We start from the raw sequence: 26,058 nt of genomic DNA, 5'->3' as shown, positions 1-26,058 counted from the left end.
GGCTGCGAAAATTTTTCACTCCCGACGCGCACGCCTACTGCGATCCTTCTCCGTTAAGTCTTATACCGTTTTCGTTTTTGACCCTACACACGGACGACTCTAATGTCGTTTTCGCTTGATGCCAAACCTAACCCAGTTTCCACTCTAACTGCTGTCAAACCGTTTGTTTGAAGCTAGTTTCGAACCTAGTTTTAACGTTGTTGAACTGAAAATCGAGTCAGTTTCGAACCTGGTTGTTATATCAGGTTTGCTCAAACCCCCGTTGCTAAGTGCTAAATCAACACAGTTTCGTGAAAAGTGTTTGTTTGATGAAACTGCCCTGGGTCAGTGTCAGTGTTCTCAAGCGAAAACGACATAACACTGAGTAAAACGAGCACGTGGTACGCGCCCTAAAAACAACTCATATAAAAAATAAAAAAAATAAACAAACTCGCATGGATGCGTGGTGCGACCCGAGAAAATTTTCAGAGCGAAACTACGCGATTGGAGTCCGATCTAGAGCGACCACAGGTTGCTAAAACAAACTTATCAAAAGTTGTTTTGGCGACTCTGGGTCAGCTCTCGGGCTGCTCTGATCAATGAACGAAAACGGTAGTAGTAGAATGTGATAATATATATTAACTGTAAAGGCTGAATAAAACTTTATAGCTAATTCGTGAATCTCGAGTGTGAATAAATGAATCAGTCTTGAGTCAAATCAATGCAAAACAAACGTTTTTTCGTACAGTAAACGTGTGCAGTGTTTAATTCAAATTGAAGGAAGTCGATCCTGTTTTTACCACATTTTCTGTTGTAAAATCCTGGAATTGAAAGATCATAAAGTCATGAGGTTTCTCACTGATTAGAGGATTTTCAGGATATCGAAAGGAAAGACTTGCACAATATATATTTTCATGGCTTTTTATTATGATTTCTTCGCATTTCCAATAATTGTTCTCTCGATTTGATACTCTTATTCAAGTTCAAGAACAAAACAGAGCCAAAAGTAATGGTGCAATTAAAACTAAGCAAGAAAAACAATTGCATTCAACTAAATAAAAAAAAAAACATTTGTTCAATTAATTTACTCTAGCGTCTATCAAATGATTTTACTCTTTCTATCTTTTACTTAAGGTCTCCATAATATTACATTCTGACTTGCCTAGGGGATTTTTTTTATTCAATTTTTTATTTTAAATATACAAATATTTCTGTTTCCTATACCATGTTACTTTCCATTTCAGCTAATTAAATTTTAAAATACGACTAAAATGATTACACGCGATGTTATTTAATTTGTCTCGTATTGGTCGCTAGAATTATAAACTAAACTGTTATTCCTTTCGCTTAGTGCTCCACTAAGAAGGTGTGTTTATGCTTAACTTATTATTTTCCTGTCATTTTATTATTCAATTGAACTAACTAGCTTACGATTCTCATTTTCAAACTCCTGTCGGAACGAGAGTTCATCATGCGAATGTTGTTTTGTGTTTTGTTTTACGGTTTAATATGGTTCACTAAATGATAATTATCTTTTTATATAGTACATTATATTAGTACTGATTTCGGGTGATTCTTAATAATAGTATGAGATAAACTCGCCGTAACAGCTGTTTTTTTTTGTTAGTTTATTTATTTCTCGGTAGACACAGTTGTTTTGTCAATTTTGCTGTTCGGTGTACAGTTAGGAGGTTATGCTTAAATATTTTCATTTGCATTGGTTATTTTCACTCTCACACATACGGCACGCACACAAACGAACACTCACAATCTTGCTTAGATTAAATTCTTTACGAGGCGCTATTGGTTATGCCCACAATCCGGTTCTAGCTTCCTCGTTTACAGGTTCATTTTGTATACATATTTACATTTCACCGATCACAGTATATCTCCATGGTCCTTCCAATTTCAAGGATTGATAACCGTTTATTGCTGTTGTTATATCTAACGTTTTGAACGATGAACGAGAGATGATACCGTAATCAGTTGTACGATCTATCAACTTGCAAGCACACATTTACGACCTGCAATATTGTTAACGAAATTTGCTACTTTCTTTTAATCTTTTCATGATTTTGCTTGTAGGTGTTTTTCCTGCGACATGAATATTTACGTTTCGTGACTCAGCACGGATCGTTTTCCTGACTGATATGGATTAAGGCATATTCCTTCCGAAAGGCTCCACTAATTTTGTTCTAGTTCTCCAGACCTAGATCTATGATTAATTAGCGTTAGTTGACACAAAATTTGTATTCAGTAATACGATGATTTTTTTTGTTTTGTTTGGGAGGAACACAGTTTTGAAATCGAACGAACATTGATGGGATATTCGGGTGTTGAGGATTAACATTTTTAATCAAACCTAGTACGTAAAGTTTACAAGTGCTAGACCGTCCCAACTGTGGAAACGTTAGTGTCGAGATAAAGTAGTGCGTTTTCGTGTCTAAACTCTTCTATCTGAGACGTTTCAATGAAAAAATCGGAGTCGGTGCCGGATCGGTCCTATGCGGATTGACCCTTAATGGTCATAGTTCAACACATTGTAATCATAATCGTCATGTTGTTTAACAAAAAAAAGAAACTAATCATTTCGATTGTTTTGCAAAAGAATAGCTCAGTTCGCTTTGGCACCTCTTCCGCCTCAGTCGACACGAAATATTGCGCGGCTTACAGCGGGGACGACAGAATCAACGAACAATAAAGTGTTGTGTATAAAGAATTTATTTCGAGATGAGCAAAACTAACGGACAAAAGGAACAGGCATCACGAAATTCAGTTTGATTTTCAAACGGATTCCGAATTAGATGCAACAACTGATTCCGTACCGATTTAGGTCGGAATCGGTTATTCAATCAGATTCGGAATTCATTGACTAGGTTATTGTTTTTAAGCAGTGTCCCGTTCAACTAGAAATTGAAATGTTGCTTAGAGAAAGAATGTATCTCGATTTAGTGAATGAAGGCGCGTGAGATTCAAATGAACACAACAATAGACACAGTGTTGAGCATAAACACATCACGTTTAACATACTGGTGTATGAGGAGGATTGTGCAACAATGGGGGCGGAAAATCTCTTATATTTCCCCGGGCGCAAAATTTCCTCGGTATGCCACTGATGTGCATGATCTTCCTTTGAGCGCTATCGAAGATTACGTTCGAAACGGAATGTCGCAGTACAGAGGCCCAATATCAAATGTCACGACAATCTATCCACTAGTGTTTGAATAGCAACTGTTCTAGTTTTCATCAAGCTATGGAAAAAGACACATCAGCGCATTCATGCACAAAAGCAACGGTGAAATTGAACGATTTGCGGTACGGATTGGTCCACCATCCCCCGTATTCTCCAGACCTGCCCCCCGGCGACTATTATATATTTTCAAACCTGAAAAGATTTCTCCAGGAAAATAATTTTTCGTCGAATGCAGAGGTCATTGCAGAAACGAAAGCCTATTGTGAAGGCCTTGACAAATCTTTTTTTTTTCAAAGGGCATCAAAATGTTGGAGGACTGATGGGTCAAGTGTATCGCTCTAGATGGAGATTATACTGAAAAATATTTTCTTTGGTCTCATTCCATGTATGTATTATTTTTGAAATATTCATTCTTCCAGAATAAAAAATTGATAAAAACCAAAAACAAACATCTTTACTAGAGTGCCTAAAACCAGAGTGTCGACATTTCATCCGTAATGTTGACGCAACTATTTAAAACATTAAATCCGAATTGTTGACACTTTAGTTAGTTTTATATTGTGTTTGACAAGTCGTTTACTCATTTCATTTCAAACAAACTCTGGTTACTCAAGATTTCACAAAACAATACCTCTTACATTTCGATCCCAGGAGCCTGCTTTGCATGAAACCATAAATCAAATAAACATAGATTTCCCATTGTAGTGAGAAACGGGTGTACTTTTTTTCTATTAGCTACTGTGGTTGTGTTAAATGGGCAGGCAAGTTTATACATGCATTTTAGGAGCATTTACGTACCAATTCTTCTCTAGACGGCGCTTTTGGTGTCACGGGTTGCTCAACTACATTACTTTTACACTGGGGAATCTATGTTTATTTATTTATGATGAAACGATCAAGATTTTATCATAGACAAATATGCAGACTTTCGTTCGCTTTCTCATCTCATCCAAGTCAGTCGATAAAACAGAACCGCTTACGTTCGGGACGGAAGAAACCAAGTACAGTATTGTGTAGTGAACAATAGAACGACCTCGAAATGAGTGAACCAAACAAAAAAAAGCTACGGCCGACACGAAACAATACAATTGTTGTTGACTTCAGGCAGTGCAAAATTCAACCTTCGATACGAGAACTTGAAGGTTTGCTTAAGAAGCAAATGCATCTTGACATTAAATGTGTGCATTTACTTCAATGCAATAAGACGAATAATGTTGTTTACATCCCGTTTTATAAGGAGTTGGATGCAATTCAACTCGCAAAAGACAATAACAATGTGCATTATGTGGAGCACGAGAACATTAAGTACAACATTCCAGTATATATGGAAGATAGTGCTATAGAAGTGCGTGTGCATGATCTTCCCTCAAGCGTCATCGATCCTTATATTCGCAAAACTATATCCCAATACGGAGAGATTCTTTATTTCGAAGAAGAAAAGTGGAAGAACTTTTTCTCCGGTATTCTGAATGGCGTACGTTTGTTACGCATGCGCTTGAAGAGGCCTATACCTTCTTATGTGACTTTCGGTCAGGATACAAGAATCCCGTGCAAATCACTTGTTACCTATGACCTGGTACATGTCAGTATTGCCAAAAAGCTGTTCAGTACGGTAAGCCATGTGATAAACTGGACAAGGAGACAACTACACCAAAGGACAACGGCACTTCATTCACACCAACCCCAAGCAACCCCAGTACACCTGTGACAGCCACCAACAACAATGAAGCATCTCCTTCAACGAAACTATCAGTATCCTCTATAGAACAAAGTACACCAGCTGCAGTTAACAACTTACCCTCCAACCAACTGCAACTACAACCAATGTACAACAAGGCGCATCTACAGCAACTAGCAACGAACTCAAGACTGCGAACAATACCACCGATGCGGCAATGGATGACGAAGCGATCCACGAACAAAGTGCCCCTCAATCCTCGCAGGAGGAAAATGGAAGCTCCTCTTCCCCTAGAAAAGGGGTGACAACGAGATTCAATACAAAAAAAAGCTTGTAAGCAAATAGGCCTGTATAAAAATATCTTTTAAATAAATATATGCAGACTAGATAGTGGAAACTTTTTGCTCACATCACGGTCCTCCGTTGATCTAGCAACAGTGATGTTAAACTGGAAGCACTGCTGAATTCCCACACTCTCAATTAGAAGAACATTCGTCCAAAGCTATTTCATCGGAAATGTTTGCTTCTGGTATTTTAGAGGTAAGTAGTATGTGTGTCTTCTCCAAAGGTTATCGAATGGTTTGGAAATGCTGATTTTTTTTGTTTCGATTATAGAGGAGGATGCTTGGCTATACCCACGCAAGCTGCGTGGAAGGCATCGACTTATCACCTGTCCCCAGAAATGTTGATTATTTTTGGCTCTCTGAAAGTCAGTTGAAGATAAACGCAGATGCACCTTTCCATGAGGCTCGCCTTGAAGCCATTGTTGACAAAGGCTTTATTGCTCCTAGAGTGGGGTTTGATCGTATAGCGTTTACGATCGAGAATACAGAATTAGACGAAAGGCAAAGACATCATATTAACAAGATATGCAGCTCTCACATTTCCCGAACAAATCATTGGCAACATCCTTTTTTGCGAACATGTCGCCCTCAGGTGAGTCCGCATCGAATCTCATACATAGAAGTAGGGGAGAGAAATGTCAAATTCGTGCGCGCCAAAATAGCAGGGTTGCGCACCCATACGATTGACATGATATGTTGAATGTGATGCCGTGCGATGGCGTTGCTGAACTGAAGATTGAGATCGCTCCAAGCTGACAGGGTCTGCGAAAGGGTAGGTAAACTTCATACACATTGTGATAGTATGACTTTCAGCGACTTTACCGGCGTTAGAATGAAAAGGCTTTCCGATTCCGATGATTCTAGGAAAGATAGTTTAGTTAGTAGTATTTATTGTTTGATGTTCGATACAGCGCTCGAAAATGCGATACGAAGATCCGGTGTGCAGAGAAACGGAACCATAACCAATAAGTCTCACATGCTTTTTGGTTTTACGGACGACATTGATATTATTGGTGTGGATCGTACAGCTGTGGAAGAGTCTTCTGTGCCCTTCAAGAAAGAAGCTGCGAGAATAGGGTTGACGATAAACTCTACCACGATAAAGCACATGATGGCTGGTAGAGAACGAGGCAGTCCAAACGGTATTGGATCCGAGGTGGAGATTGATGGAGTACAATACGAGGATTTTGACGAATTTCTATGTTCTGATCAAAATTAACCCGGATTGCTCCATGAAAACCGCACGAGGAAGCCCCACCTTTAATTTATTTTCCTAGGTTGGTACAACCTTCTTTGACATTCCTGTTAAGCTTAAGCGGGATATGTCAATTATAGTGTGTTTGGTAGCTTTTCGTTTACGACACGAAAAATTTGTGACTATTTTCACTATTGAAAAAAAATTGACGAGTTTGCTTGCTTGTTTTGTTTTGCGGAATCATTGAAAATGTTGCAGAAGCGTTTGTGGAGTCAACTTTATCGAGGGGCATAAAGCATTTAGTGAGGGTCGTGGGATCGTAGAAAATTTTCGTCATGCTGCTCGCCCTGTTAATTGTGCTTAAGAATCGTCCCGTTAGCTGTTGTGGTTAATGTTTCGCTCTGCCACTGTATTCGCGAGATTTGACACCATGTGACTTTTTCCAATAAATACTCGGCGGTAAAGAGAGAAAGGAGCATAGTGCAGACGCATGCATCACGAGCTGTACCAAGTATACAAACATGCGGACATTGGAAGCCTCATGAAACACGGCAGGCACAATGGGCTGGACATGTAGCAAGAATGGTCTTCGTGATGCTCAGCAAAGATCCTGGGAGAGGTCGTCGACTTGTGGGGTAAACCTCGCACTCGCTGTACAGTGCATGGAGAACGGCGGGATCAAGATCGAGTATCCTGGAAATCAACAATTCGTTCGGTCATGTTATGGAGACGAGTTAATAATAGTAAACGAAATCAATCAGTTATCAGCAGCAGCAGCAGGGTTCATGGAATGATCCAGCTACCTCTGCTAAATTTGACGATAAATCCAAAATGGTGGCTGATCAGAATGAGTCGAATGTCTCGTCCGAAAAAAATCCTGGATAAGCTAGGACGCAGTACAAATGATGGTGGATAAAACGAGTCGGATTTTAGATAGGTCGGCAAAACGCTAATCGATTATTTTTCTTTGCATTGGAGCTGGCTCATCACTCATAAAGCTGGTTCAGACATTAAATTTTTTGAGTTGTTGCCATCATAACGGATGAGATGTCGTCACTTTTCTTATACACACAGATTCGAATCATCAGTTAGAGTAAAATCGTGTTTTTACTTCCTTGGGGTTTAAGTGAAGCTATGGGCTTCGATATTATTGCAAACCGTAGGTCGAATAATCAGGAAAATAATGACTCGACGAATGAGTAGCCGGAGTAATTGGATTTTAGTGTTGTAAGCCGAAACAATTCTAAGTAGCAAGAGCTATTGGATTTTAGTATTGGATAGAAAAAATAAAATTTATTTTGACTAAAACATGCGGTATTCAGCTGATCATCATTCTAGACAACTTAAAAATAATCAGCAATTTTTGAGAATTCTAAAGCACACAAAAAAATCAAATAATTGAATTCGATTCGTTATGACATATCAGTCGCCATAAACACAGGCTAGTTTTTGTCCAGTTTCTTTTTCGTTGGATACTATAAAAATCTAACGAAAAACAGACTGAGAACTTACTTGTTTTAGTCCTTTTTTTTCTTCAAATTTTCATTTCTGGTATTTCATTCAACAGTATTTTTTCGTTGAATATTGATGAAAGGTTAAGGAAAAAAAACCCGGACTCGATACTAACAGGGACGGTCTACGATAATAACTAGCGAGAAGTAGAATTTGATTGTTTCTTTTTTTTCCGATCCGTATCATCATGTAACACAAATTTCTGTTGCATTATTCACTGTCGGATTGTGTTTCAACGGTATATGATGTGCTCGTTAAATTCAATTGGTGCTTCGTTCCATTAGCTACAATTTAGGGATTTAACGTGTTTTCGCCTGATCTGTTATAGTATGTATTGTACAGTTGTAACAAGTCTAATAAGTGCACTTAACTGTCTGTTCTCTGCTTTGTTTTGTTTTTTTTGTTTGTCTTAACACCAGAGTTTCCCTTTTTTTATTAAGAGATAAGTGTTTAGGAAAATAAATGATAAAAAGATTTTATGTTTTATACTGCATAAATACTAAACATAAGGATCTGCAGGAAAAAATGGTCCAAGGATTGAGCAAAAAGGGTTTGATTGAGAAGAATACCTAGTACGCATAGTTCACGGTATGTCGTACCCGTTTGGGCCGGTGAATGGTGGGGATCAGTGTGGGTTTTCGCTTACGCAGATTTCGGATGGGGTTAACTGTACAACTGAGCAGGTCGGCAACTGGTGGGGTAGGGAACAACATATCGGCTTCCTCGAACCCACTGAAATAGTAAACTTCCTCGAAGTCGAACCCAAACTCGATCTGTTCGATGTCAATCGACGAACGAACGCCAGCAAACAGTGACTCTTCCGAGCAAGACGAAATGTCGCGTTCAAAGGATTCGTCTAGTTCAGTCGATTCTACGTCCTCTTCAATTTGAATAGCAGGAAAACTGTTCAGTTGTTCGTTATGTTCTTCAAGTATCAACGGGACCGTAGCATTACTTGTTTCACTACTACACGAAGGATTACTTTTCCGCAGCTTCATTTCGGTCTGTTGCTGTTCTATTTCCTGTTGTCGCACTTCCTCTTCAACCACATCTTCAACATCCTGTATAATCTGATCTACTAAAAATTCATCCACTTCTGCTTCATCACCATCAACTTCCTCTTCTTCGTCTTCTTCTTCTTCTTCTTCGTCTTCATCATCGTTCTCCTCATCTGCGTCTTCGGCCGCATCCGATTCCAGTTTGTTCACATCGTTATTATTGCTCTCGGCTGCGGTCAGTTGTTGCTTCGGCTCTTTTTGCACGGTGTCCTCCTCGCAGCGATCGCTGTCCGCTTCGTCTATCACTACCACTTCCGAGTTGTTCGTCGAAACACTTATCGTTCGTTGGTTGTGATCCGAAATTGAACTGCTCTTACTGGACTTGCTCCGGCCAATACCGCTGGACGTGCTTTCCTCCATGGAACTGCTGTACTGGCTTTCGGTTGACTTTTTAGGTTTGGTTCCGTTCGAACGCCGCTGGTTGGTGTTCGCGCGACTTACCTCTCGCAATCGGAAGCCCTCTTCCTGTGCGCGTTTAAATGCGTCGTACGTGTTCTTCACGTTTGCCTCCAGCCGCCGCAAACTCTGCTGCGGATAGACCATTTTCAGCTGTCTTCGAACGCCGGCCGTTCGATTCAAATCGAGCCATTCGTGCACGAGCAGCTGCTCCATCGTTATTCGCCGATCCGGATCGACCGTCAGCAATCGTTTCACTAAGTCTTTGGCCTCTTCACTTATACATACCCATGCCGAGGACGCCAAATCGAACGAACCTCGACGGATCTTATCCATAATGATCTCCATCTGTTTGGCGGACGAAGCGAGATTCGCGTGACCGAAAAATTGTCGCGGTGTAAACGGTGCTTGTCCACACAGCATCGTATAGAGTATTACGCCTAGGGACCAGAGGTCGCTCGATTCCAGCGCATACGATCGACCCTCGAACACCTCCGGTGCCGAATATCCGAGCGTTCCAGCGTTCGGTGACGAAGTGAGGCAGTTGTTATTTTCTATACTTTTTGCGAAACCGAAATCGATCAGCTTCAGATGTTCCGAATGGGGTGCCTCGAACAGCACGTTCTCCGGTTTGAGATCACAGTGGGCGTAACCCTTCTGGTGCATGAACGCAACCGCTTGCACCATCTGGCGGAAGTAGTGCCGCGCTTGGCTTTCGGTAAAACTTTTGTTCTGATTTATTCGACACAGCAGTTCGCTTCCCTCCAGCAGTTCCAGCACTATGTAGATGTGATGCGAATCCTTCAGCACCTCTACAAACTTGACCACGTTGGCGTGACCTTGGCAAGCCTTAAGGGCTTCGATTTCTTTCCGGGCGTATCCAGCCGTCTCCTGGTGATTGAATAGTACTTTCACTGCATAGTAATTGTTGTTGCTAGCACCGCCACTACCACTACTACTACTACTATTACTATTGCTATTACTACTGCTACTATTACTGCTGTTGTTGTGGCCATTCGTGCTGCTATTGCTGGCGGAAGTTGAAGGTAACCGGCGACACTTGAAACAAACGGAAAAGATTCCATCGCCTATGGCTTGATCGGGCAGAAGTTCGTACCTTTTGTAAAATGCTGAGCTCTGAAATTTGCGAACAGAAAGTATCAGTAGAGTGTTCAGTCGTTGAAACAGCACCCCCTCATACAAACCTTGCTTATATGCCGCCGCACAGCCGCTTCACACGGTCGCGTATTTTTGTTTTTCACGTACTTGTGTCTGTCCACGACTTTACCCGACAGTAAATTAGGTGAAACGTACGAATAGCCTGTTTTTCGAACGAGAAGAAAAAAATAGAATCAATTGTTAGTTTTTCCTACTTTTTCTTTGCATTAAACTATTACCTCGGAATAACCGTTCCGAGTTCGGGGGCGCTGATGCCGGCGTATCGACCGGTGTTTGCCGCGTAAACTCATCGCTGAAATTGTTCGTATCCAGTTCATCCTCGATCACCGGCTTGAATGGGGCTGCAATTTTTTTGTCCGCCAGAAGTCGCCAGTTGATCGACTTGAAAAAGCTGTGTGACTTTAGTTCGGAAGCATCGGCCGTACCACCGCCCAATCGTCGCCGGGGATCCTTCACCAACAGTTTCCGGATGAAATCTTTCGCTTCGCGCGAAAGATGCTCTGGAATAATCGCCTCGGTGTTGGTGATTTTCTTCGAGATTTCCGTTTGAGTAGCGGGTTCTTCGGAACTGAACGGGGAACTGCCGGTCAGCAGTTCGAAGGTGAGCACTCCTACAGACCACCAGTCGACGGATGCGTCGTGACCGTTCTGGTTGGATTTTACTATTTCCGGAGCCATGTACTCGATGGTTCCGCAAAAACTGTGCGCCCGTTCGTTTTCGTACACCAGCTCCCGCGAGAGGCCAAAGTCCGTCAGAACGATGTGGCCATCGGAATCAATCAGTATGTTTTCCAGCTTGATATCGCGGTAAATGATTCCTAGCTGGAAAAGTCCAAACAATTAGGGGGGTTATTTTGATTGGAACTATCAGCAAAAATATTCACCACCGGTACGTACCTTGTGAAGTTGTTCAAGGGCAACGATAATTTCCGCTATGTAGATCCGCACCTCATCTTCGGTGAAGTGTTCCTTGTTGTACAAATGTGTGAATAACTCACCACCACTCACATAATCCAAAATAATGTGCAGCTTGGAGTCCGTCTGGAAGGCGTAGTGCATCGTTACCAGAAATGGCGAACGTTTGATTGATTCCAAGACCTACCGAGAAAGAGAGCAGACCAAGTAGGCTGAGTGCAATCTATCAAATGATTGAAAAAAATTCTTATTTTTTTATATCAGCTTATTCGGAAGACTGAAATTTGATTCGTCGGAATAAATCACCACAAAAATATGTCACAGTCGTCAACGACATCTAGCCGGTAAGAAACAACAAATTTAGATTTTTGGCTGATAAATCAATATTTATTTTTCATCAGCATTTGCACAATCTGCATGGAAGCCGTTCAGGAACAGCCGAAATTTCTGTCCTGTGCTCACGTATTCCACGAAGCTTGTATCGACAAATGGCTATCGATTCAGTCAAAGTGTCCTCTCTGTAGGCAGGAGGAGATTTTGCTGGCACCGGTGCCTCTCGCGAGCGACGAGCCTGTAACGTTAGTTACTTCGCTGCTTGATGTACGAGTTCACCACGGATCGGTGCAAGCTCGACGGCGGAACAGACGAATGCAACCTACTAGAACTGTCAACCGATCGCGCTCTCGCAGAGGTAGAAGAGAAAACCCGTAGAACCATTCTAAAATTGTTGTGACCGCATTAAATTATATTTTTTGAATATTTATTATACGACTTATTCATTTGTTGACATGGGATTAAAACACTTTAAATTAATTATGACCAGTTCGAACTGAACTCCTGGTCTTTTCTGCAGACGGGTAAATATTACCAACAGCCTACTGCAATTTCGGTTTGAACCGAAATAAACTGTCATTAGATGAAATAGCACGAGGTAAGGTAACCGTAGCCCCATTCGTTTTAGCTCCAGTGGTCATCTAACACCTTAATACCATGTTCACATTAGCGCTGATATCACTTGATATACCGAGATGATATGCATATCACGTCGAAGTGTTCACATATGAACAAGGTAATATCATTTGACATTAGTATTATTTGATCCGTCATGAGCATATTAAGAAAAAACATCGAAATTAAAAATGAGTGAAATGGCATCAGATATGATTTCAACATTTTTAAACATTCTATATAATATCAATGCGGCAACTAAAATGATTTCAGTACGTGAAAGGATTTTACAGCAAAAACGTCGGCGACATTTACTAAATATTTTGAAATGGCAAAGAAAAAATATTTTGATATTAAGTCAGATAGGGCAGCTTGAGTCAACACGAAGAATATGGACAAAGGTACAATTGACTTAAATAATAAATTAAAAATAAAGAATTTATATTGGAAAGTGATTAATTTTCGTGTTTTCCGTTTTCAGAAAAGAGCCTGCCAATTTTGGGAAAAGGACGCTTTCAATAACGGGGCTGATTTCTTTAAGGAAAATTTTAGGATGCTGCCGCATACATTCGACGTGTTATGTGATAAAGTTAAAAATATACAAAAATATGATTCCAAATTCCGAAAATGCATTCCTCTCCGTAAAAGAGTTGCAATTGCTATGTACATATGCCTTGGGGTCATCGGCTGAGTATAGGACAATTGCAAATATGTTTGGAGTTGGTAAATCCACAGTGAATCAAATTTTGTTTGAATTCTGCAACGAAGTGTGGCGTGTTATGAAACAAGATTTTCTCAACACATATCCAATAAGTGAAAAACGCATTAAAGAAAGTGTCAGTGGATTCGAAAAGCTTGGATTCCCACAATGTTATGGTGCAATAGGTTAATTGAATAGTAGCTACTTCTGAAATTTATCTTCCACTGCAAACCTAACCTTAATTGACTGATTTCTATTTCTCATGAAAATGTTTCTCAGATGGATGTCATATTGAGGTTAGGCCTAGTAATGAAGAAGCAATCGATTATTATAACTACAAAGGGTGGTACTCCACGGTCTTGCTGGCTTTGGTAGATTACAGGTAGGTGATAATACTTCAAATAATGGTTTGATAACTCATATTTGCTTGCCTTACTCAAAACTCAACAAACAACTTCTCCAGGTACAGATTTCTCTATATAAACGTCGGTAGTCCGGGGCGATGCAACGATTCGCAAATATATGAGAATTGTGCACTGAAATACGAACATTTTGAGCCAGTTTTTAAAAATCTGTCACGAAATATCAGCGGAGTGAATGTGCCAGTTTTGATCGTTGGGGACTCAGCATTTCGATTGTCAGAAAAACTTATGAAACCATTCCCGTTCAGTACAACAGCGAGCGAAAAAGAAAAAGCTTTCAATTATGCTCTATCGAAAGTAAGACGAGTTGTAGAAAATGCGTTTGGTCACTTAAAAGCAAGATTCAGACGTATTGGCAAAGGTCTCGATAATCATATTGATAATGTTGCTATAATTATCAAAACATGCTGTATATTACACAATTTTTTTAACGAACATAATGACAATCTCAATAGCAAATGGCTGAACGAGTGGACTCATGAAGAGCGCATCAATAACAAGCAGCAACCGGAACACAACGTTACTATTTCAGATTCCGACACTGCTGGACAAAGAGTTCGGAATGCGATAAGTAATTACCTAGGTATACACATGTGTGTAACATTATATAATATGCTAAATGGCATTCTTTGCAGCTACCATGAACGAGCCTTCGACAATCTCTATACATGATAATGATACCTGCCTGAACCAAGAGTGTAATATTTAACACATTTATTTCAACTATTAATGAATCATTCATACTATTTAATTCATCGATTTTTCATTGTATTTTCTAAAATATTGTGACAGATCAGCCATTCACTTCTTCAAATCTAGTTACCGCACTGTGCATTGTTTTTCGTATTATTCACTGCCGCTTGTCACTTGTTTAAGCATGCAATAAGTGCATTACTAAGTGCAATTGAGCTGGCGCTCATTTCTCTAAGAATTAAGTTTCTTTCTTTTTCTAAAGATAGCAATTTTTCATCATTTTCTCTCATGTATGCTAGCTCCAGCTCAATACATTTATTTGTTTTTCGAAATTCTTCAATTAGCTCGTTCTGATCATGGGATCTCTTAAATCTTGTCTTTGTTAGGCCAGTAGAAGTATTCAAATGTGGGACGGAACCGGGCTGAGTCGGGGGATTGATAGTTGATGGATCTGTCTCAAAAGTGGATTCATCAACATTCAGCCACTCTTCATTTATCGAATCTGGGAATAAAATAAAATACTTGACAATTATATACTTCATGCTTTCAACTGATAGTTACAACCGGTATTATTTTCTATACTATCCACAATGATCGATTCGATATTATTTATTTTGAAGCTACCGAGTATTTTATGAACTTTATCATAATATGGCCACGGTGAAGGAGATCCACCTGATGGACCGATTGATGCTTTTTCTTTCCTAAAAATGTTTAATGTAAAAATAACTGAGTGAGTAACAAACTGCAGTTGATAGTTGGTTATTATACACTAAATATGTTTCACGAAAATTATGAAGAAATAATGTTTAAAAAGGATACAATTAGTATAACAAGAATGAGCAAAATTACTTACCTGTACCGCGCGGTTAAATTGTGAATTCGATTTTTTATTTCTTTTGTTGAAACGTCGATGTTATGTGGCTTGAACGACTCTTTGATCTCTTCATACACATGACTGTTTTTTCGACTACCACGAAGATCATTAATTTTGTCCTCCCACATTTCAATCAGTAGCTGGATCTGAGCTGATGACCACACATTTTTCCGTTGGATAGGCTTCGATCTTTTCTTCATACCATCCATTATGCAAAATTGTTTTTGTTTTTATTTTCATTCAAACTAGATTACCGATTACTGCGATTGAGAATGTTTCCAAAATTACATTCATATCCGTGTTGCTAGTTGCGATTTTTGACAACTCGACATGATATCGTACATGATATCCCGGATATCATGCCAAAATGGTAATACGCGTTGACATCAAATTGTATGGGATATCAAGTGATATCGCACATGATATCATCGGATATCAAGTATATCCGTATATCACTTGATATCAGCGCTAATGTGAACATACTATAAAACTTGCTTCATTTAGAATTGGAATAAACTTTTGCTCATATTGTGGCGCTCCTGGTGGACGGATTTGGAAGTTCTTGGCGCCCACGTGTCGGGAATTTTGTCATCTTCACGTATGATTTTTGACATTCCGCAAATCGACTGTATTATGTAAACAATCAACATGGAAACCGAAAGAAGGGAAAAAATTGTGCGGAGTTATTTGGAAAATCCATTGTGGTCTGCATCTAGGCTAGCTAAACAGCTGAAATTGCCCATAAATACCGTATGGCGCGTTATCAAACGGTATAAGGAAACATTGACGACGATTCGGAAGCCTCGAGCCAATCGTCGGAGTGGAACTGTCCACCGGAAACTGCGTGGTAAGATTTTGAAGACGATTAAGAGGAATCTTATTCTGTGATGATTTGACTCCGGGAAGGAATCAAGTCGTATCGAGCTAGCAAACAGCCAAATCGGACCATAAAACAGAATAGTGTGGTCAAAATTCGTGCTCGGAAACTATATGACCAGGTGCTGACCAAGTTCGACGGGTGTGAAAAACATTAGTTAGAGTCAGATCTGCTGTCTCTGTTCGATATATTTACTGTAAAGGTAAGATGGAAACCGGTACATTCACTTCGAGTTTCCGGGTCGCTAGAACAGCAGTAATGCACAATTTACGAACTATTTTTTCTGCGGTATTGCTTCTTAGAGTCGAAGCAAAGCAATGTTGTATCCGATTTTATCACAATTGGTTGGTTGAAAGTCGAGTAATCGGCAAAATAAATCGCAACTCTACTAATGATATGACCATTGAAACAATAACCCTATATTGAAAAATTCGAGGGGTTTGCTTGAACATTCACCCATACGCATTCATCGAGTATTGGCAGCTTAAAGGCCAAAAAGCCATGTTATCCTTCAGACTGTCTTGATTCCTTTTATTAATTCATTTCCTCAAGCAAATGTAGACTACATCATATAATTCAATGGTTCCCAAACTGTTTTTGATCGAATGCTCATTTTAAATATATTTTATTCGTTCTACTGCCCACCAAGTAGAAAAAAATATTAAAACTCTGCGACAAACACCATTTTTGCTTGAGATTTGAATATAAATTAGACAGAATTGATACAAAAAATAATTTGCTTTTCAATCCCAACGCGGTATAAATTAAGAGCAATTCCAGAAATGCTTAGCAGATCATCGGACTTGACCTTCTCCGATTTGGATGAAACTTTGCACATGGCTTCAGTATGGCAAACCATAAGTTTTGAACCGATTGAGAGGTCAATCCGACTCACGACTGATTTTTAAAAAGGACGTTAATTGTACAAAAATGGCGTTCAGGAAGGAAGTTGTAGGGAATCGATTGGGCACTCTAAAAAAAAATACACTGAAAAAATTTTTTGATTTTTTTTCTCAATAGCGGCCCTTACACGATCATTAAAAGTGTCATTACTAAGTAATGACACTTCTGCTCAAACGCTTGTCATTACTGCATTACTGTACATCATTACTTTTTAGCATTACACGTTCATTATTAATGATGAGTATTTGTAACTACTCCAGCAATAGCAATAGCAATATTTTTATTTTCGTTTAGCTGAAAATATATTTGATTTTCTATTGAAACGTTAAGGTTAATGAAATATTAACAATTTAAATCTACACTTTGTCATTTTTTCGCGTATAGTTCTAAAGATATTCAGCACTTCCACAAAAAATAAGAAGAAGAAATAATGTTGGTAATGATGGAAAATCCGGAATTCCATCATTACTCGTGTCATTACTGAACTCGTAGACCTTACACGATCATTAAAAGTGTCATTACTTTTTAGTAATGACACTTTTAATGATCGTGTAAGGGCCGCTAATAATTACAAAATAATCCGAAAAAGTTAAATAAAAAAAGCAGGGTTTTAATTTATTTTTGATAATTTTTTATTTTAAAGCTGTTATTAAAACCTACAGATTGATGGCTATCCCATCCGTGCCTTTTGAAAAATGAAGAAGTTACAGCTAAAACAATTTACAGATATATTCGAATTTTCAATTTGTCGTTTAAAGATAATCATTTGAACAGTAGAATATTATTCTATATAATTAAGAATTATTCATGTACATGTAATAATTGTAGATATAGCAAGCAAATAAACAATTCATGAAAATATAAAAAAATGGTGTTATAATTAAATATCTTAATAAAGTATCTCAAGAAAAGCTACTTTTAGAAGAAAGGATATCATGAACAAATTTATTGCCTTTAACCTGTAGATTAATATTCTACTGTATAAATGATTATCTTTCAACGAGAACTTGAAATTTCGAATATATCCGTAAATTGTTTTAGTTGTAACTTCTTACTTTTATTTAACTTTTTCGGATTATTTTGTAATTATTGAGAAAAAAATCAAAAAAGATTTCCAGCGTGTATTTTTTTTAGAGTGCCCAATCGATTTCTTACAACTTCTTCCTGAACACCATTTTTGTACGATGAACGGTTTCCGAATTACAACGAGACCCGTAAACTGTTTTAGCTGTAATTTCTTCATTTTTCAAAAGGCACGCATGGGATAGCCATCAATCTGTAGGTTTTAATAAAAGCTTTAAAATAAAAACTATCAAAAAAAAAATAAAACCATGCTTTTTTTATTTAACTTTTTCGGATTATTTTGTAATTATTGAGAAAAAAATCAAAAATTTTTTTCAGTGTATTTTTTTAGAGTGCCCGATCGATTCCATACAACTTCTCCCTGAACGCCATTTTTGTACAATTAACGGTTTCCGAGTTACAACGATTTGAAAAAGGCAATTTTTGTGAAATGCAAAAATACATACGCCCTTTTTAAAAATCAGTCGTGAGTCGGATTGACCTCTCAATCGGTTCAAAATTTATGGTTTGCCATACTGAAGCTGTGTGCAAAGTTTCATCCAAATCGGAGAAGGTCGATTCTGATTTTGTCACTTTGTCGTCTACTCATTCCTGGAATTGCTCTTAATTGTTAATTCAAGACCCTATCGTTCAAACATTGGGTAAGCGAAACTCAACCGGAGAAATTGAAATCACAGGGGATCAACTAAAATGTGAACTTAACCGACCATGCACAGTCAGATCGAATACCAAGTTTTTTTTCTAGCCGGAAGTCTTCTGCGTTGTGTATTATAACATCCACAGTAGTTCAGTTGGCAGAGCGATTTCCCTAGATTGTAGAAGGTTGCGAACGGATTTATAACATTTTACCAGTCAGATAATTTCAGACCGTCTTTTTGTTTGATAATGGAGAAAAGTTCTGCATTAGGCGTGTTTTCTTGTGACGTATGTGGACAACACACTGATTTTTTCAAGAGCTTGCTCAAAGGTATCTTTTCGAGTTATTTCTAGTTTTCTGGTTTTACTTCTTGTGTGAGAGACAAAAACGAAAACATTTTAAATCAAACAGTTTTTCGAATAGTTTATTTGCGATAAATTTCCACAGGGGAAATTACGAAAAAAAATAAGTTTTGGTGATAAAGATGTGCATTCTATAATTGTTAGAAAAAGTCCTCTCACCCAGTAATAACTAAGGCGATATCTAGATCTGGATTCTGGTCCTGAACTCTGGATTAGAATATTGAACTATCGAACAAGGTTTCTGGATCAGAATACTGAATCTGAACCTGGATTCTTAAAAGAGATCTTTTATCTGAAAATGGATTCTGAACTTGAAGCAGAATTCAGCACTTATAATCGGAACATGGATCTGTATTCTAAACCTGGAGTTAGATTGTGAATCTGCCCTCCTGACAGAGACCTTAACCTCGATTCTGAACCTGGATTATGCGCCAGAATTCTGTTTTCTGAACTTCAAAGAGAGTTTCCAAAACTCCACTTTGAACCTATTTTGCACTTGAACTGTCAGGCTGGATGGGATTCTGAACCTAAGTTCTCTAGGATTCCTCTATTCTAAACTTGAAACTAAATTATTGACAGAGATTTTAAACCTAGACCAGGATTCTGAACCAGGACCCTGGAGTTGGATATCCGACAAGGTTTCTAGAATACGGAATCTGGACATGGTTTTTTAACCAGATTTCTGACAGAGTTTCTTTGCCTGAGGCTGAGCCTGATTTCTTGGCTTGAACTCTCGATGAAGGTTTCGGGTCTAAATCTGGAGCAGGATTCTGGATTCCAAACAAGATTTTTACTCAAAAAATTTGACAGAGATACTGGGAATGCACCAGAATCGTGAGCCTGATCCTGATTTTGGATTCTGAACCTGAAGCTGAATTCAGAAACATAACCCCGGACTTGGATTCTGGGCCAAAATTTTGAAGCATGATTAAGAACCTGGTTTCTGGATCTGAGTTCTGGACCTGCATTCTGACCTTGGATCCTGAATCTGTATTCTGAAACTGGTACAGAATTCTTTAATTGTATTCTGAATCTGGACCTGGATTCTGTACATGGATTCTAAACCAAGATCTGAATTCCAGACCTGGATTCCGTACTATATTTGGAACTCAGAAGCTGAACCTGAATTGTGTAACTTGACCTAACCTCTGAAATTTTGAATTTTTGATCCGAGTGCAGAATTCGAATACTGAACTTAAAATCGTGACTTCGATTCTAGAATTCTTAGTCTGGATTCTAAAATTGGATACAGATTCTGGACCAAAATTAATGACAGTTTTATTGACTGAACCTGAATTCTATATCTGGATTCTGGAATCTAGTTTTCAACCTGGACTTGGACTTTGGTTCTGGGTCAGAATTCTGAAACTAGATCTTGAACCTTGACTCTTCACCTGAATTCTGGACCTAGTTTCAGAACATGGACCTGGCTTCCTGAGCGAAAGCGGGATCCGAATTTTAGGCCTGCATTTTGAACCTGGGTTATAGAACAGAACTCCTGACAGGAATACATAAGTTTTTGTGTGTTTTAAACATAAGTTCTGATCGCAGACCTAGATTCTGGATCTGAATTCCTAACAAAAATTTTAGATCTGAACCTAAATTCTGAAACGGGAAGCAGGATTCTGGGTCTGAATTCCAAACGTTTTTTTTCTGTATTTTGTATGAATTCAAATTGAAATATAGACATGATATGAATTTCTAATGAAATATTGAACAATTTTACATTCATTCTTATTTGACCAATTCTTGGTCGTAACAACACTTAAATTTTCACCTTCTTATTTTTGTTTTCTTTTTCACAAATCTCACCAGAATTGAATGATGCACTAATCACATCATTTTTGCAACTGACAGATTGGAATTGTTTTTTGCAATGATATATTTGTCATAAATACTTAGGGGATTTACTAAGTGCCTTTCTCAGACAGATTTACCTGTTACCAATTTTGAGTTTACTACCCACTGAAAAGGAGCTTATGGCGACTATTTGGGCTGTAGGAACCAGTATGAGAATAAACTGATATAAATGGCTTACGATGTTCACTTACGTTCTACCAGGCCCGTGCGCAGAAGTCATTCAAGGAGTGGAGAGAGGGGTTCAAGGGGGGTGGGGATTCAAGGGCGAAAAAACACTCCCTCCGCCTCTCCTGCATTCTTCGGGTTTGCATTTCAACGACAAAACTGTGATTTGATTAAATTTCTCGACATAGTAATGTCAAAATGCTCGTAGATTGTAGTGTCTCAATATTTGATTGCCTGGACTGTATTTTGCATAATTTGTTCTTGTGTGATTTTCTAAAAATAATTTCCTGGTTCATAATTGACGGCTAGGTATATAAAAATTTAATTGTGATAACTGCTAACTGCTGTCAAACTGTTTGTTTTTAGCAAGTTTCGAACCTAGCTTCAAAGTTGTTGAACTGAAAAGCGAGTCAGTTTCGAACCTGGTTTTTATATCAGGTTTGCCTAAACCCCCGTTGCCAACACCCAACACAGTTTCGTGAAAAGTGTTTGTTTGATGAAACTACCCTGGGTCAGTTTCAGTTTTCTCAGACGAAAACGAAATAAGTGTTTGTATATTGCACAGCATGCAGCGTGCTTCATCTGATGGTAGAGGAAATGCTGTCCTGTTTAATTTACGAATTGCATATAAAAGAAATTGTTTTCGGATCGATTCGAAACGAATAACCAAAAAGTTTTCAAGTAATCATAAACACGTAGCTACTAGCGCTCCGTCTAACAGCGATTGAAAGCATAGTAACATGCTTCGAAAAGTTAGGGTAAACAAGGCGGTTACAGGTTTGTATGCAAAACACCGCCACTTTCTATTTTGGTTAGGTTCGCACGAGCAACAGTGAGAATAGAATCGAATGGGAGAGTCGTCGCTAACTTCAAACCAAATTTACAGGGCTTGAAAGTTACGAACGTCATTTCGTTCTCTATTAAGTGTAGCAACTTCTACTGACTTCAATTGACGCGTTTGATCCGAAAATCCGAAGAAATTTCCCTGCACGAAACGTTTGACCTTCTTAAAAAAAATTACAAATGAATCCACAATATCCTTAGCAAAAACACTCACCTGTCGTTCGGTTTTCGTGTGTTCGGCCGTTTTTTTCTTCTGACAGATTGTGGACTTCTTCAGTACTTTCATCGCGTACAGCTTGTTGTGATCGACGCCTCCCAGTTTCCGCACCAGAAATACTTTGCCATACGCTAGAACGAGGAGAAAGTGTCATTTAGAAAATTTAGATTGTTGCAGTTGACGAATAACGAGCGTAATCTTACCACCAGTTCCAAGAACCTTTAGCAGTTTGAAGTCATCTATGGTAACTTTGTCCTCCTCGCAAAGTTTGACTGTAATGAAAACAACACAAAAATAATTTAATAATTAGGTTTTGATGAAAGGATCAAGATTGGTTTGAAATGTGAAATTTTAATAGAAACAATATGTATAATAAAGACAGGATAGAAGTTCCGCAGCTTTTTATTTTATGTAGTGTTATTAGAAATTTAAGGCGCTTATGGAGGCTTTCTACTGTAAACATTGAATTTCCAGCTTTTTTAAAATTTCATTAATTTTTCTCTTCCAATAAGAGTAAACAAAAGAAAGTGTTGATTTTTTTCGAGTACAGTCCATATTGGTTTGGAGAAAAAGTTTATAATAAAAGTATTGGAAAAAAAGTTAATAAAAACGCGATCATTTCCGGCTCCAAAAATATAATGGCATAACAGTCGCAACCGACAAAACGCACTATTTTCTATCCGTTTAATTTCCTCGGATATCTGAACCGATTTCAACAAGTTTAGCCTATTTTATTTTTTTTAACAGTTAATAAATTTCAAAGATCAAATTTCCGCCACAGATGGTTCCGGATATATAATGGTATAAATGCAGTATCCCACAAAACTCCCTGTTCGATTTTCTAGCTGGTAATTGAGCTGATTTCAACAAGTCAAGTAGACTCCTTTGATTAATACTAATGTGACAAACAAGTCTGAAGATATAATGGGATACATGACGTAACCGGCAAAACGCATTTTTTCTCTCCGCTCAATTTGCTAGAAGATAAATGAATCGATTTCAGCAAGTTTAGACTTCTTTGACTATTGTGTCATCAATTCAAATAGTTCATAGATCAAATTTCTGCCACAAACGGTTCCGGAAATACAATGGTATAAGTGACGTAACCGGCAAACTACTCTTTCTTCTTTCCGCTCAATGCGGAGATGACTGGACCGATTGCAACAAGGCTAGGCTCTTTTGAAAGTTTGTATTAAGTCAATTGGTCAAATTTGAAGATCAAACAGTGGTCATTTCCTGTACCGGAGATATAATGGAAGAAATGACGTAACCAAAAATCTTAGACGCGTTTGAAAGCTACTATTAGCTTGTTTGGCGAGTTCACAATGCTCACGGCAATCACTTTCTGTTCCAAGGATATAATTGTATGAGTGACGCAACCGACAAGTCCCACTTTTTCTATGCGCATTCTTTTTTCTTAAAGGAAGTCGATGATCAAATTCAAATGTATTGTTACGGATACTTTTGGCTCTGCAAATGTTACCGAATAAACGACGTAAGCGTTCAAGCACACTTTTGGTAATCACTCGAATGGACTCGAATAAATTTACCTAAAATTGTGTTAAAAATTACCTCAATAAAAAAAATGTAGTTAGTAAAACAACTTCAATGGCAAAAGAAGGTCATTATCACAAAACTAAGTGAACTTAAAAGAGGTTTGTCTTGAATATATAACACATTACTCATTACGTCTTGTAACTAACTAAAAAAAAAAACATTTTTTGCCAAAAATCGATTTTTTTCATCAATGTAATTTTCTTCAAGAGCAATTACAATCATTCTAAAACATTTCTAAATTCTCAATATCTTGCATGTCGAAGGATTTGTCTTTTGCCTTAAAATAGGCTACACACACTGCAATTGCTTCTTCATTTGAGTTGAATTTCTTTGTTGAATACATAAACACACACGAACGGACGGACACACATTTTTATATGATAAAAACTTTTGAACGACTTTTCGGTTGTAGTTTTTGTGTGTCCAATTTCCCGAATGGACAATGTATGGAACACTTGTAGGACTAATATGATATTATTATTCTGCTAAAGGAAGTATGTTGATACGTTAAGGCGTTTAAGAGTTATGCAATGATTTTGAGTTTATTTGAGGTATTTTTAAGACTTATTTAAATGAGTTAAAAAAATAACACCCTTCCAATTTTCTTTTAAATTTTTACTTATATTATGACCTTCAGAAACCGCAAAGGATGCATTTTTATCGATCTGGCATCTTATGAATATTGATATTTGAAGGTTGACTAGTTTTTGATGAAAAAATAATCATATTTTTTTTATTGGTAGCTCATTTGAAAAAGCTTGGTTCAGTGAAAGTGTGCGCAATAATTAATTCAACAACAATTCTTCTGCAAACAACTTTTCCATAGAACATTTCGCAAAAAAGTTAGAACAAAAAAAGTGATTTTTCAGGAGCCACCCTACTTTTACTCAAGAAAATTGATGTAACTCGATCGAAAGAAAAGCTAGAGAGATGCTTTTTTCAGCAAAGTGGCTTATAATGAAATTTCCTACAACTTTATTGTACAATAAAATAGTTTTTGAGTTCAATGAAGAATGTTAGATTTCAGATTTCAATCTAAATAAGTAATTTTTTCATCAAAAGAAGCGCCATTTGATCACAAACAACTTTTGTGAAGACACCAACTACATAAAACTAATATTTAATAGTGAAAATATTTTTGTCACGCTAATTTCCCGTTTCGGACCACTGTGCAGTGGCGTCTCGTCCTCATGTGCACCTCGTGCACTGCACAACCGGTCAAATTGAAGTTATTAACTGCATCCCCATCCCCAATTATTTTTTTGAATTCTCTTTTTATCCTATGAAATCAGGTCGATCGATCTTTGCATTGCCGTAGTCAATATGTGGCGCTCAGAAGTCGAGCAATTTGCTTTGTGCATCAAAATATAAATTCAACTTAAATTTTCAGATATCTCTGGTCGCTGTGTTAGTGTCTTTTTCCGTGCACATGAGCTATTGCCCAATTTCAAGAAGAAAAGGAATTACTCAGCTCAACACTGCTATGAACACCTTCAGGAGGTGAGGCTTCAGTAGCAGTAGCTTATGGCAGATGAAAATAAATTGCTGTCTTAGTTGAAACTTCGAAGCGGTTTCACTGATGGAGTTATTGACAGATTTACTCGACTTGCAGGGTGACGAATTTTTCTATGGTAACGATGCTACGAAATAAGCTTTATTAAAAAATCCCATCCAAAAGTATATCGTTATCTCATTATATTGAAAAACACAAGCGAATATTTATCAATTTTTAGTTTTCACTTGCAAAGAACTGTTACATCTGATATCATACCACAGAATCAGTGCACAACCCGTAAATTTAGTCAAGAGACGCCATTGATTACATAACATATAAAACAAAAATAGCAAAGCATTTTTTTCCTATTTTGAGTAAATAGTCCTTTTGAGGCTTCTTTAAAAAATTCAAGTCGAAATTCGGTCGATAAATGGAGAACTTGACATTTTCAAAATATTCATACTCAAAAACGAAAAATTTCACTCCGCTAATTTTTTGATATGTTATGAAAAAACGTGTTTAATCCACCTAGCAGTGAGATGATACCTTTTTTTATTAATATGCATGTGTTTTTTTCATGAATATTCTTCGGTGTTTAAGTTTTCATGACATAATTTTAATGACCGTCGTTTTAAGCGACAATTTGAGATTTTAATCACTGATTACTCTGTAATGTCGAAACTGCAAATCGGATCGAATTTGAATCTAGAAGTGTGATAATCGATCAAACATGCCATGATATGTAAGTTCCACTTTAGAGTTTACGGTAATTTAAGGTACTTCCAGAGCCGGTATTCAGGAACCAGCATAACCCAAACCGATTCGTATGGCCATATGACGAATAAATTACAACAGTTTTGAGTCCAACTTTGAAGCTTTTCGGGATTGTCATCTTCTATATCGGTTTGAATTTTAAAAATTCATCATCATGTAATTCGAGAACCGGAAGTCATAATTGGATAAAATTAAT

At 37.9% G+C, this 26,058-nt stretch overlaps 1 protein-coding gene and 1 pseudogene across 2 annotated transcripts in view; one reads left to right on the top strand and one right to left on the bottom strand.

Annotated features, from left to right (window-relative positions):
• Positions 1–884: 884 nt before the first annotated feature.
• The window catches only part of LOC131439595 (ribosomal protein S6 kinase alpha-5), a 72,801-nt gene continuing 47,627 nt past the window's right edge, over positions 885–26,058 (bottom strand). For both annotated transcript variants that reach the window (XM_058610812.1, XM_058610814.1), the window contains exons 3-8: positions 22,240–22,308; positions 22,034–22,167; positions 11,432–11,632; positions 10,753–11,356; positions 10,561–10,676; positions 885–10,492 (exon numbers count right to left, since the gene is read on the bottom strand). In XM_058610812.1, the coding sequence (XP_058466795.1) occupies positions 8,471–10,492; positions 10,561–10,676; positions 10,753–11,356; positions 11,432–11,632; positions 22,034–22,167; positions 22,240–22,308 (3,146 nt within the window). In that variant the 3' untranslated portion in view covers positions 885–8,470. The remainder of the gene's footprint in view (positions 10,493–10,560; positions 10,677–10,752; positions 11,357–11,431; positions 11,633–22,033; positions 22,168–22,239; positions 22,309–26,058) is intronic.
• Positions 12,434–13,483, top strand: LOC131439596 (uncharacterized; annotated as a pseudogene).

The sequence above is a fragment of the Malaya genurostris genome, chromosome 3, assembly GCF_030247185.1.
Source record: "Malaya genurostris strain Urasoe2022 chromosome 3, Malgen_1.1, whole genome shotgun sequence".
Taxonomy (NCBI): domain Eukaryota; kingdom Metazoa; phylum Arthropoda; class Insecta; order Diptera; family Culicidae; genus Malaya; species Malaya genurostris.
Note: the sequence above shows the minus strand (reverse complement) of the source record. Positions and strands in the feature narration are given on the sequence as shown.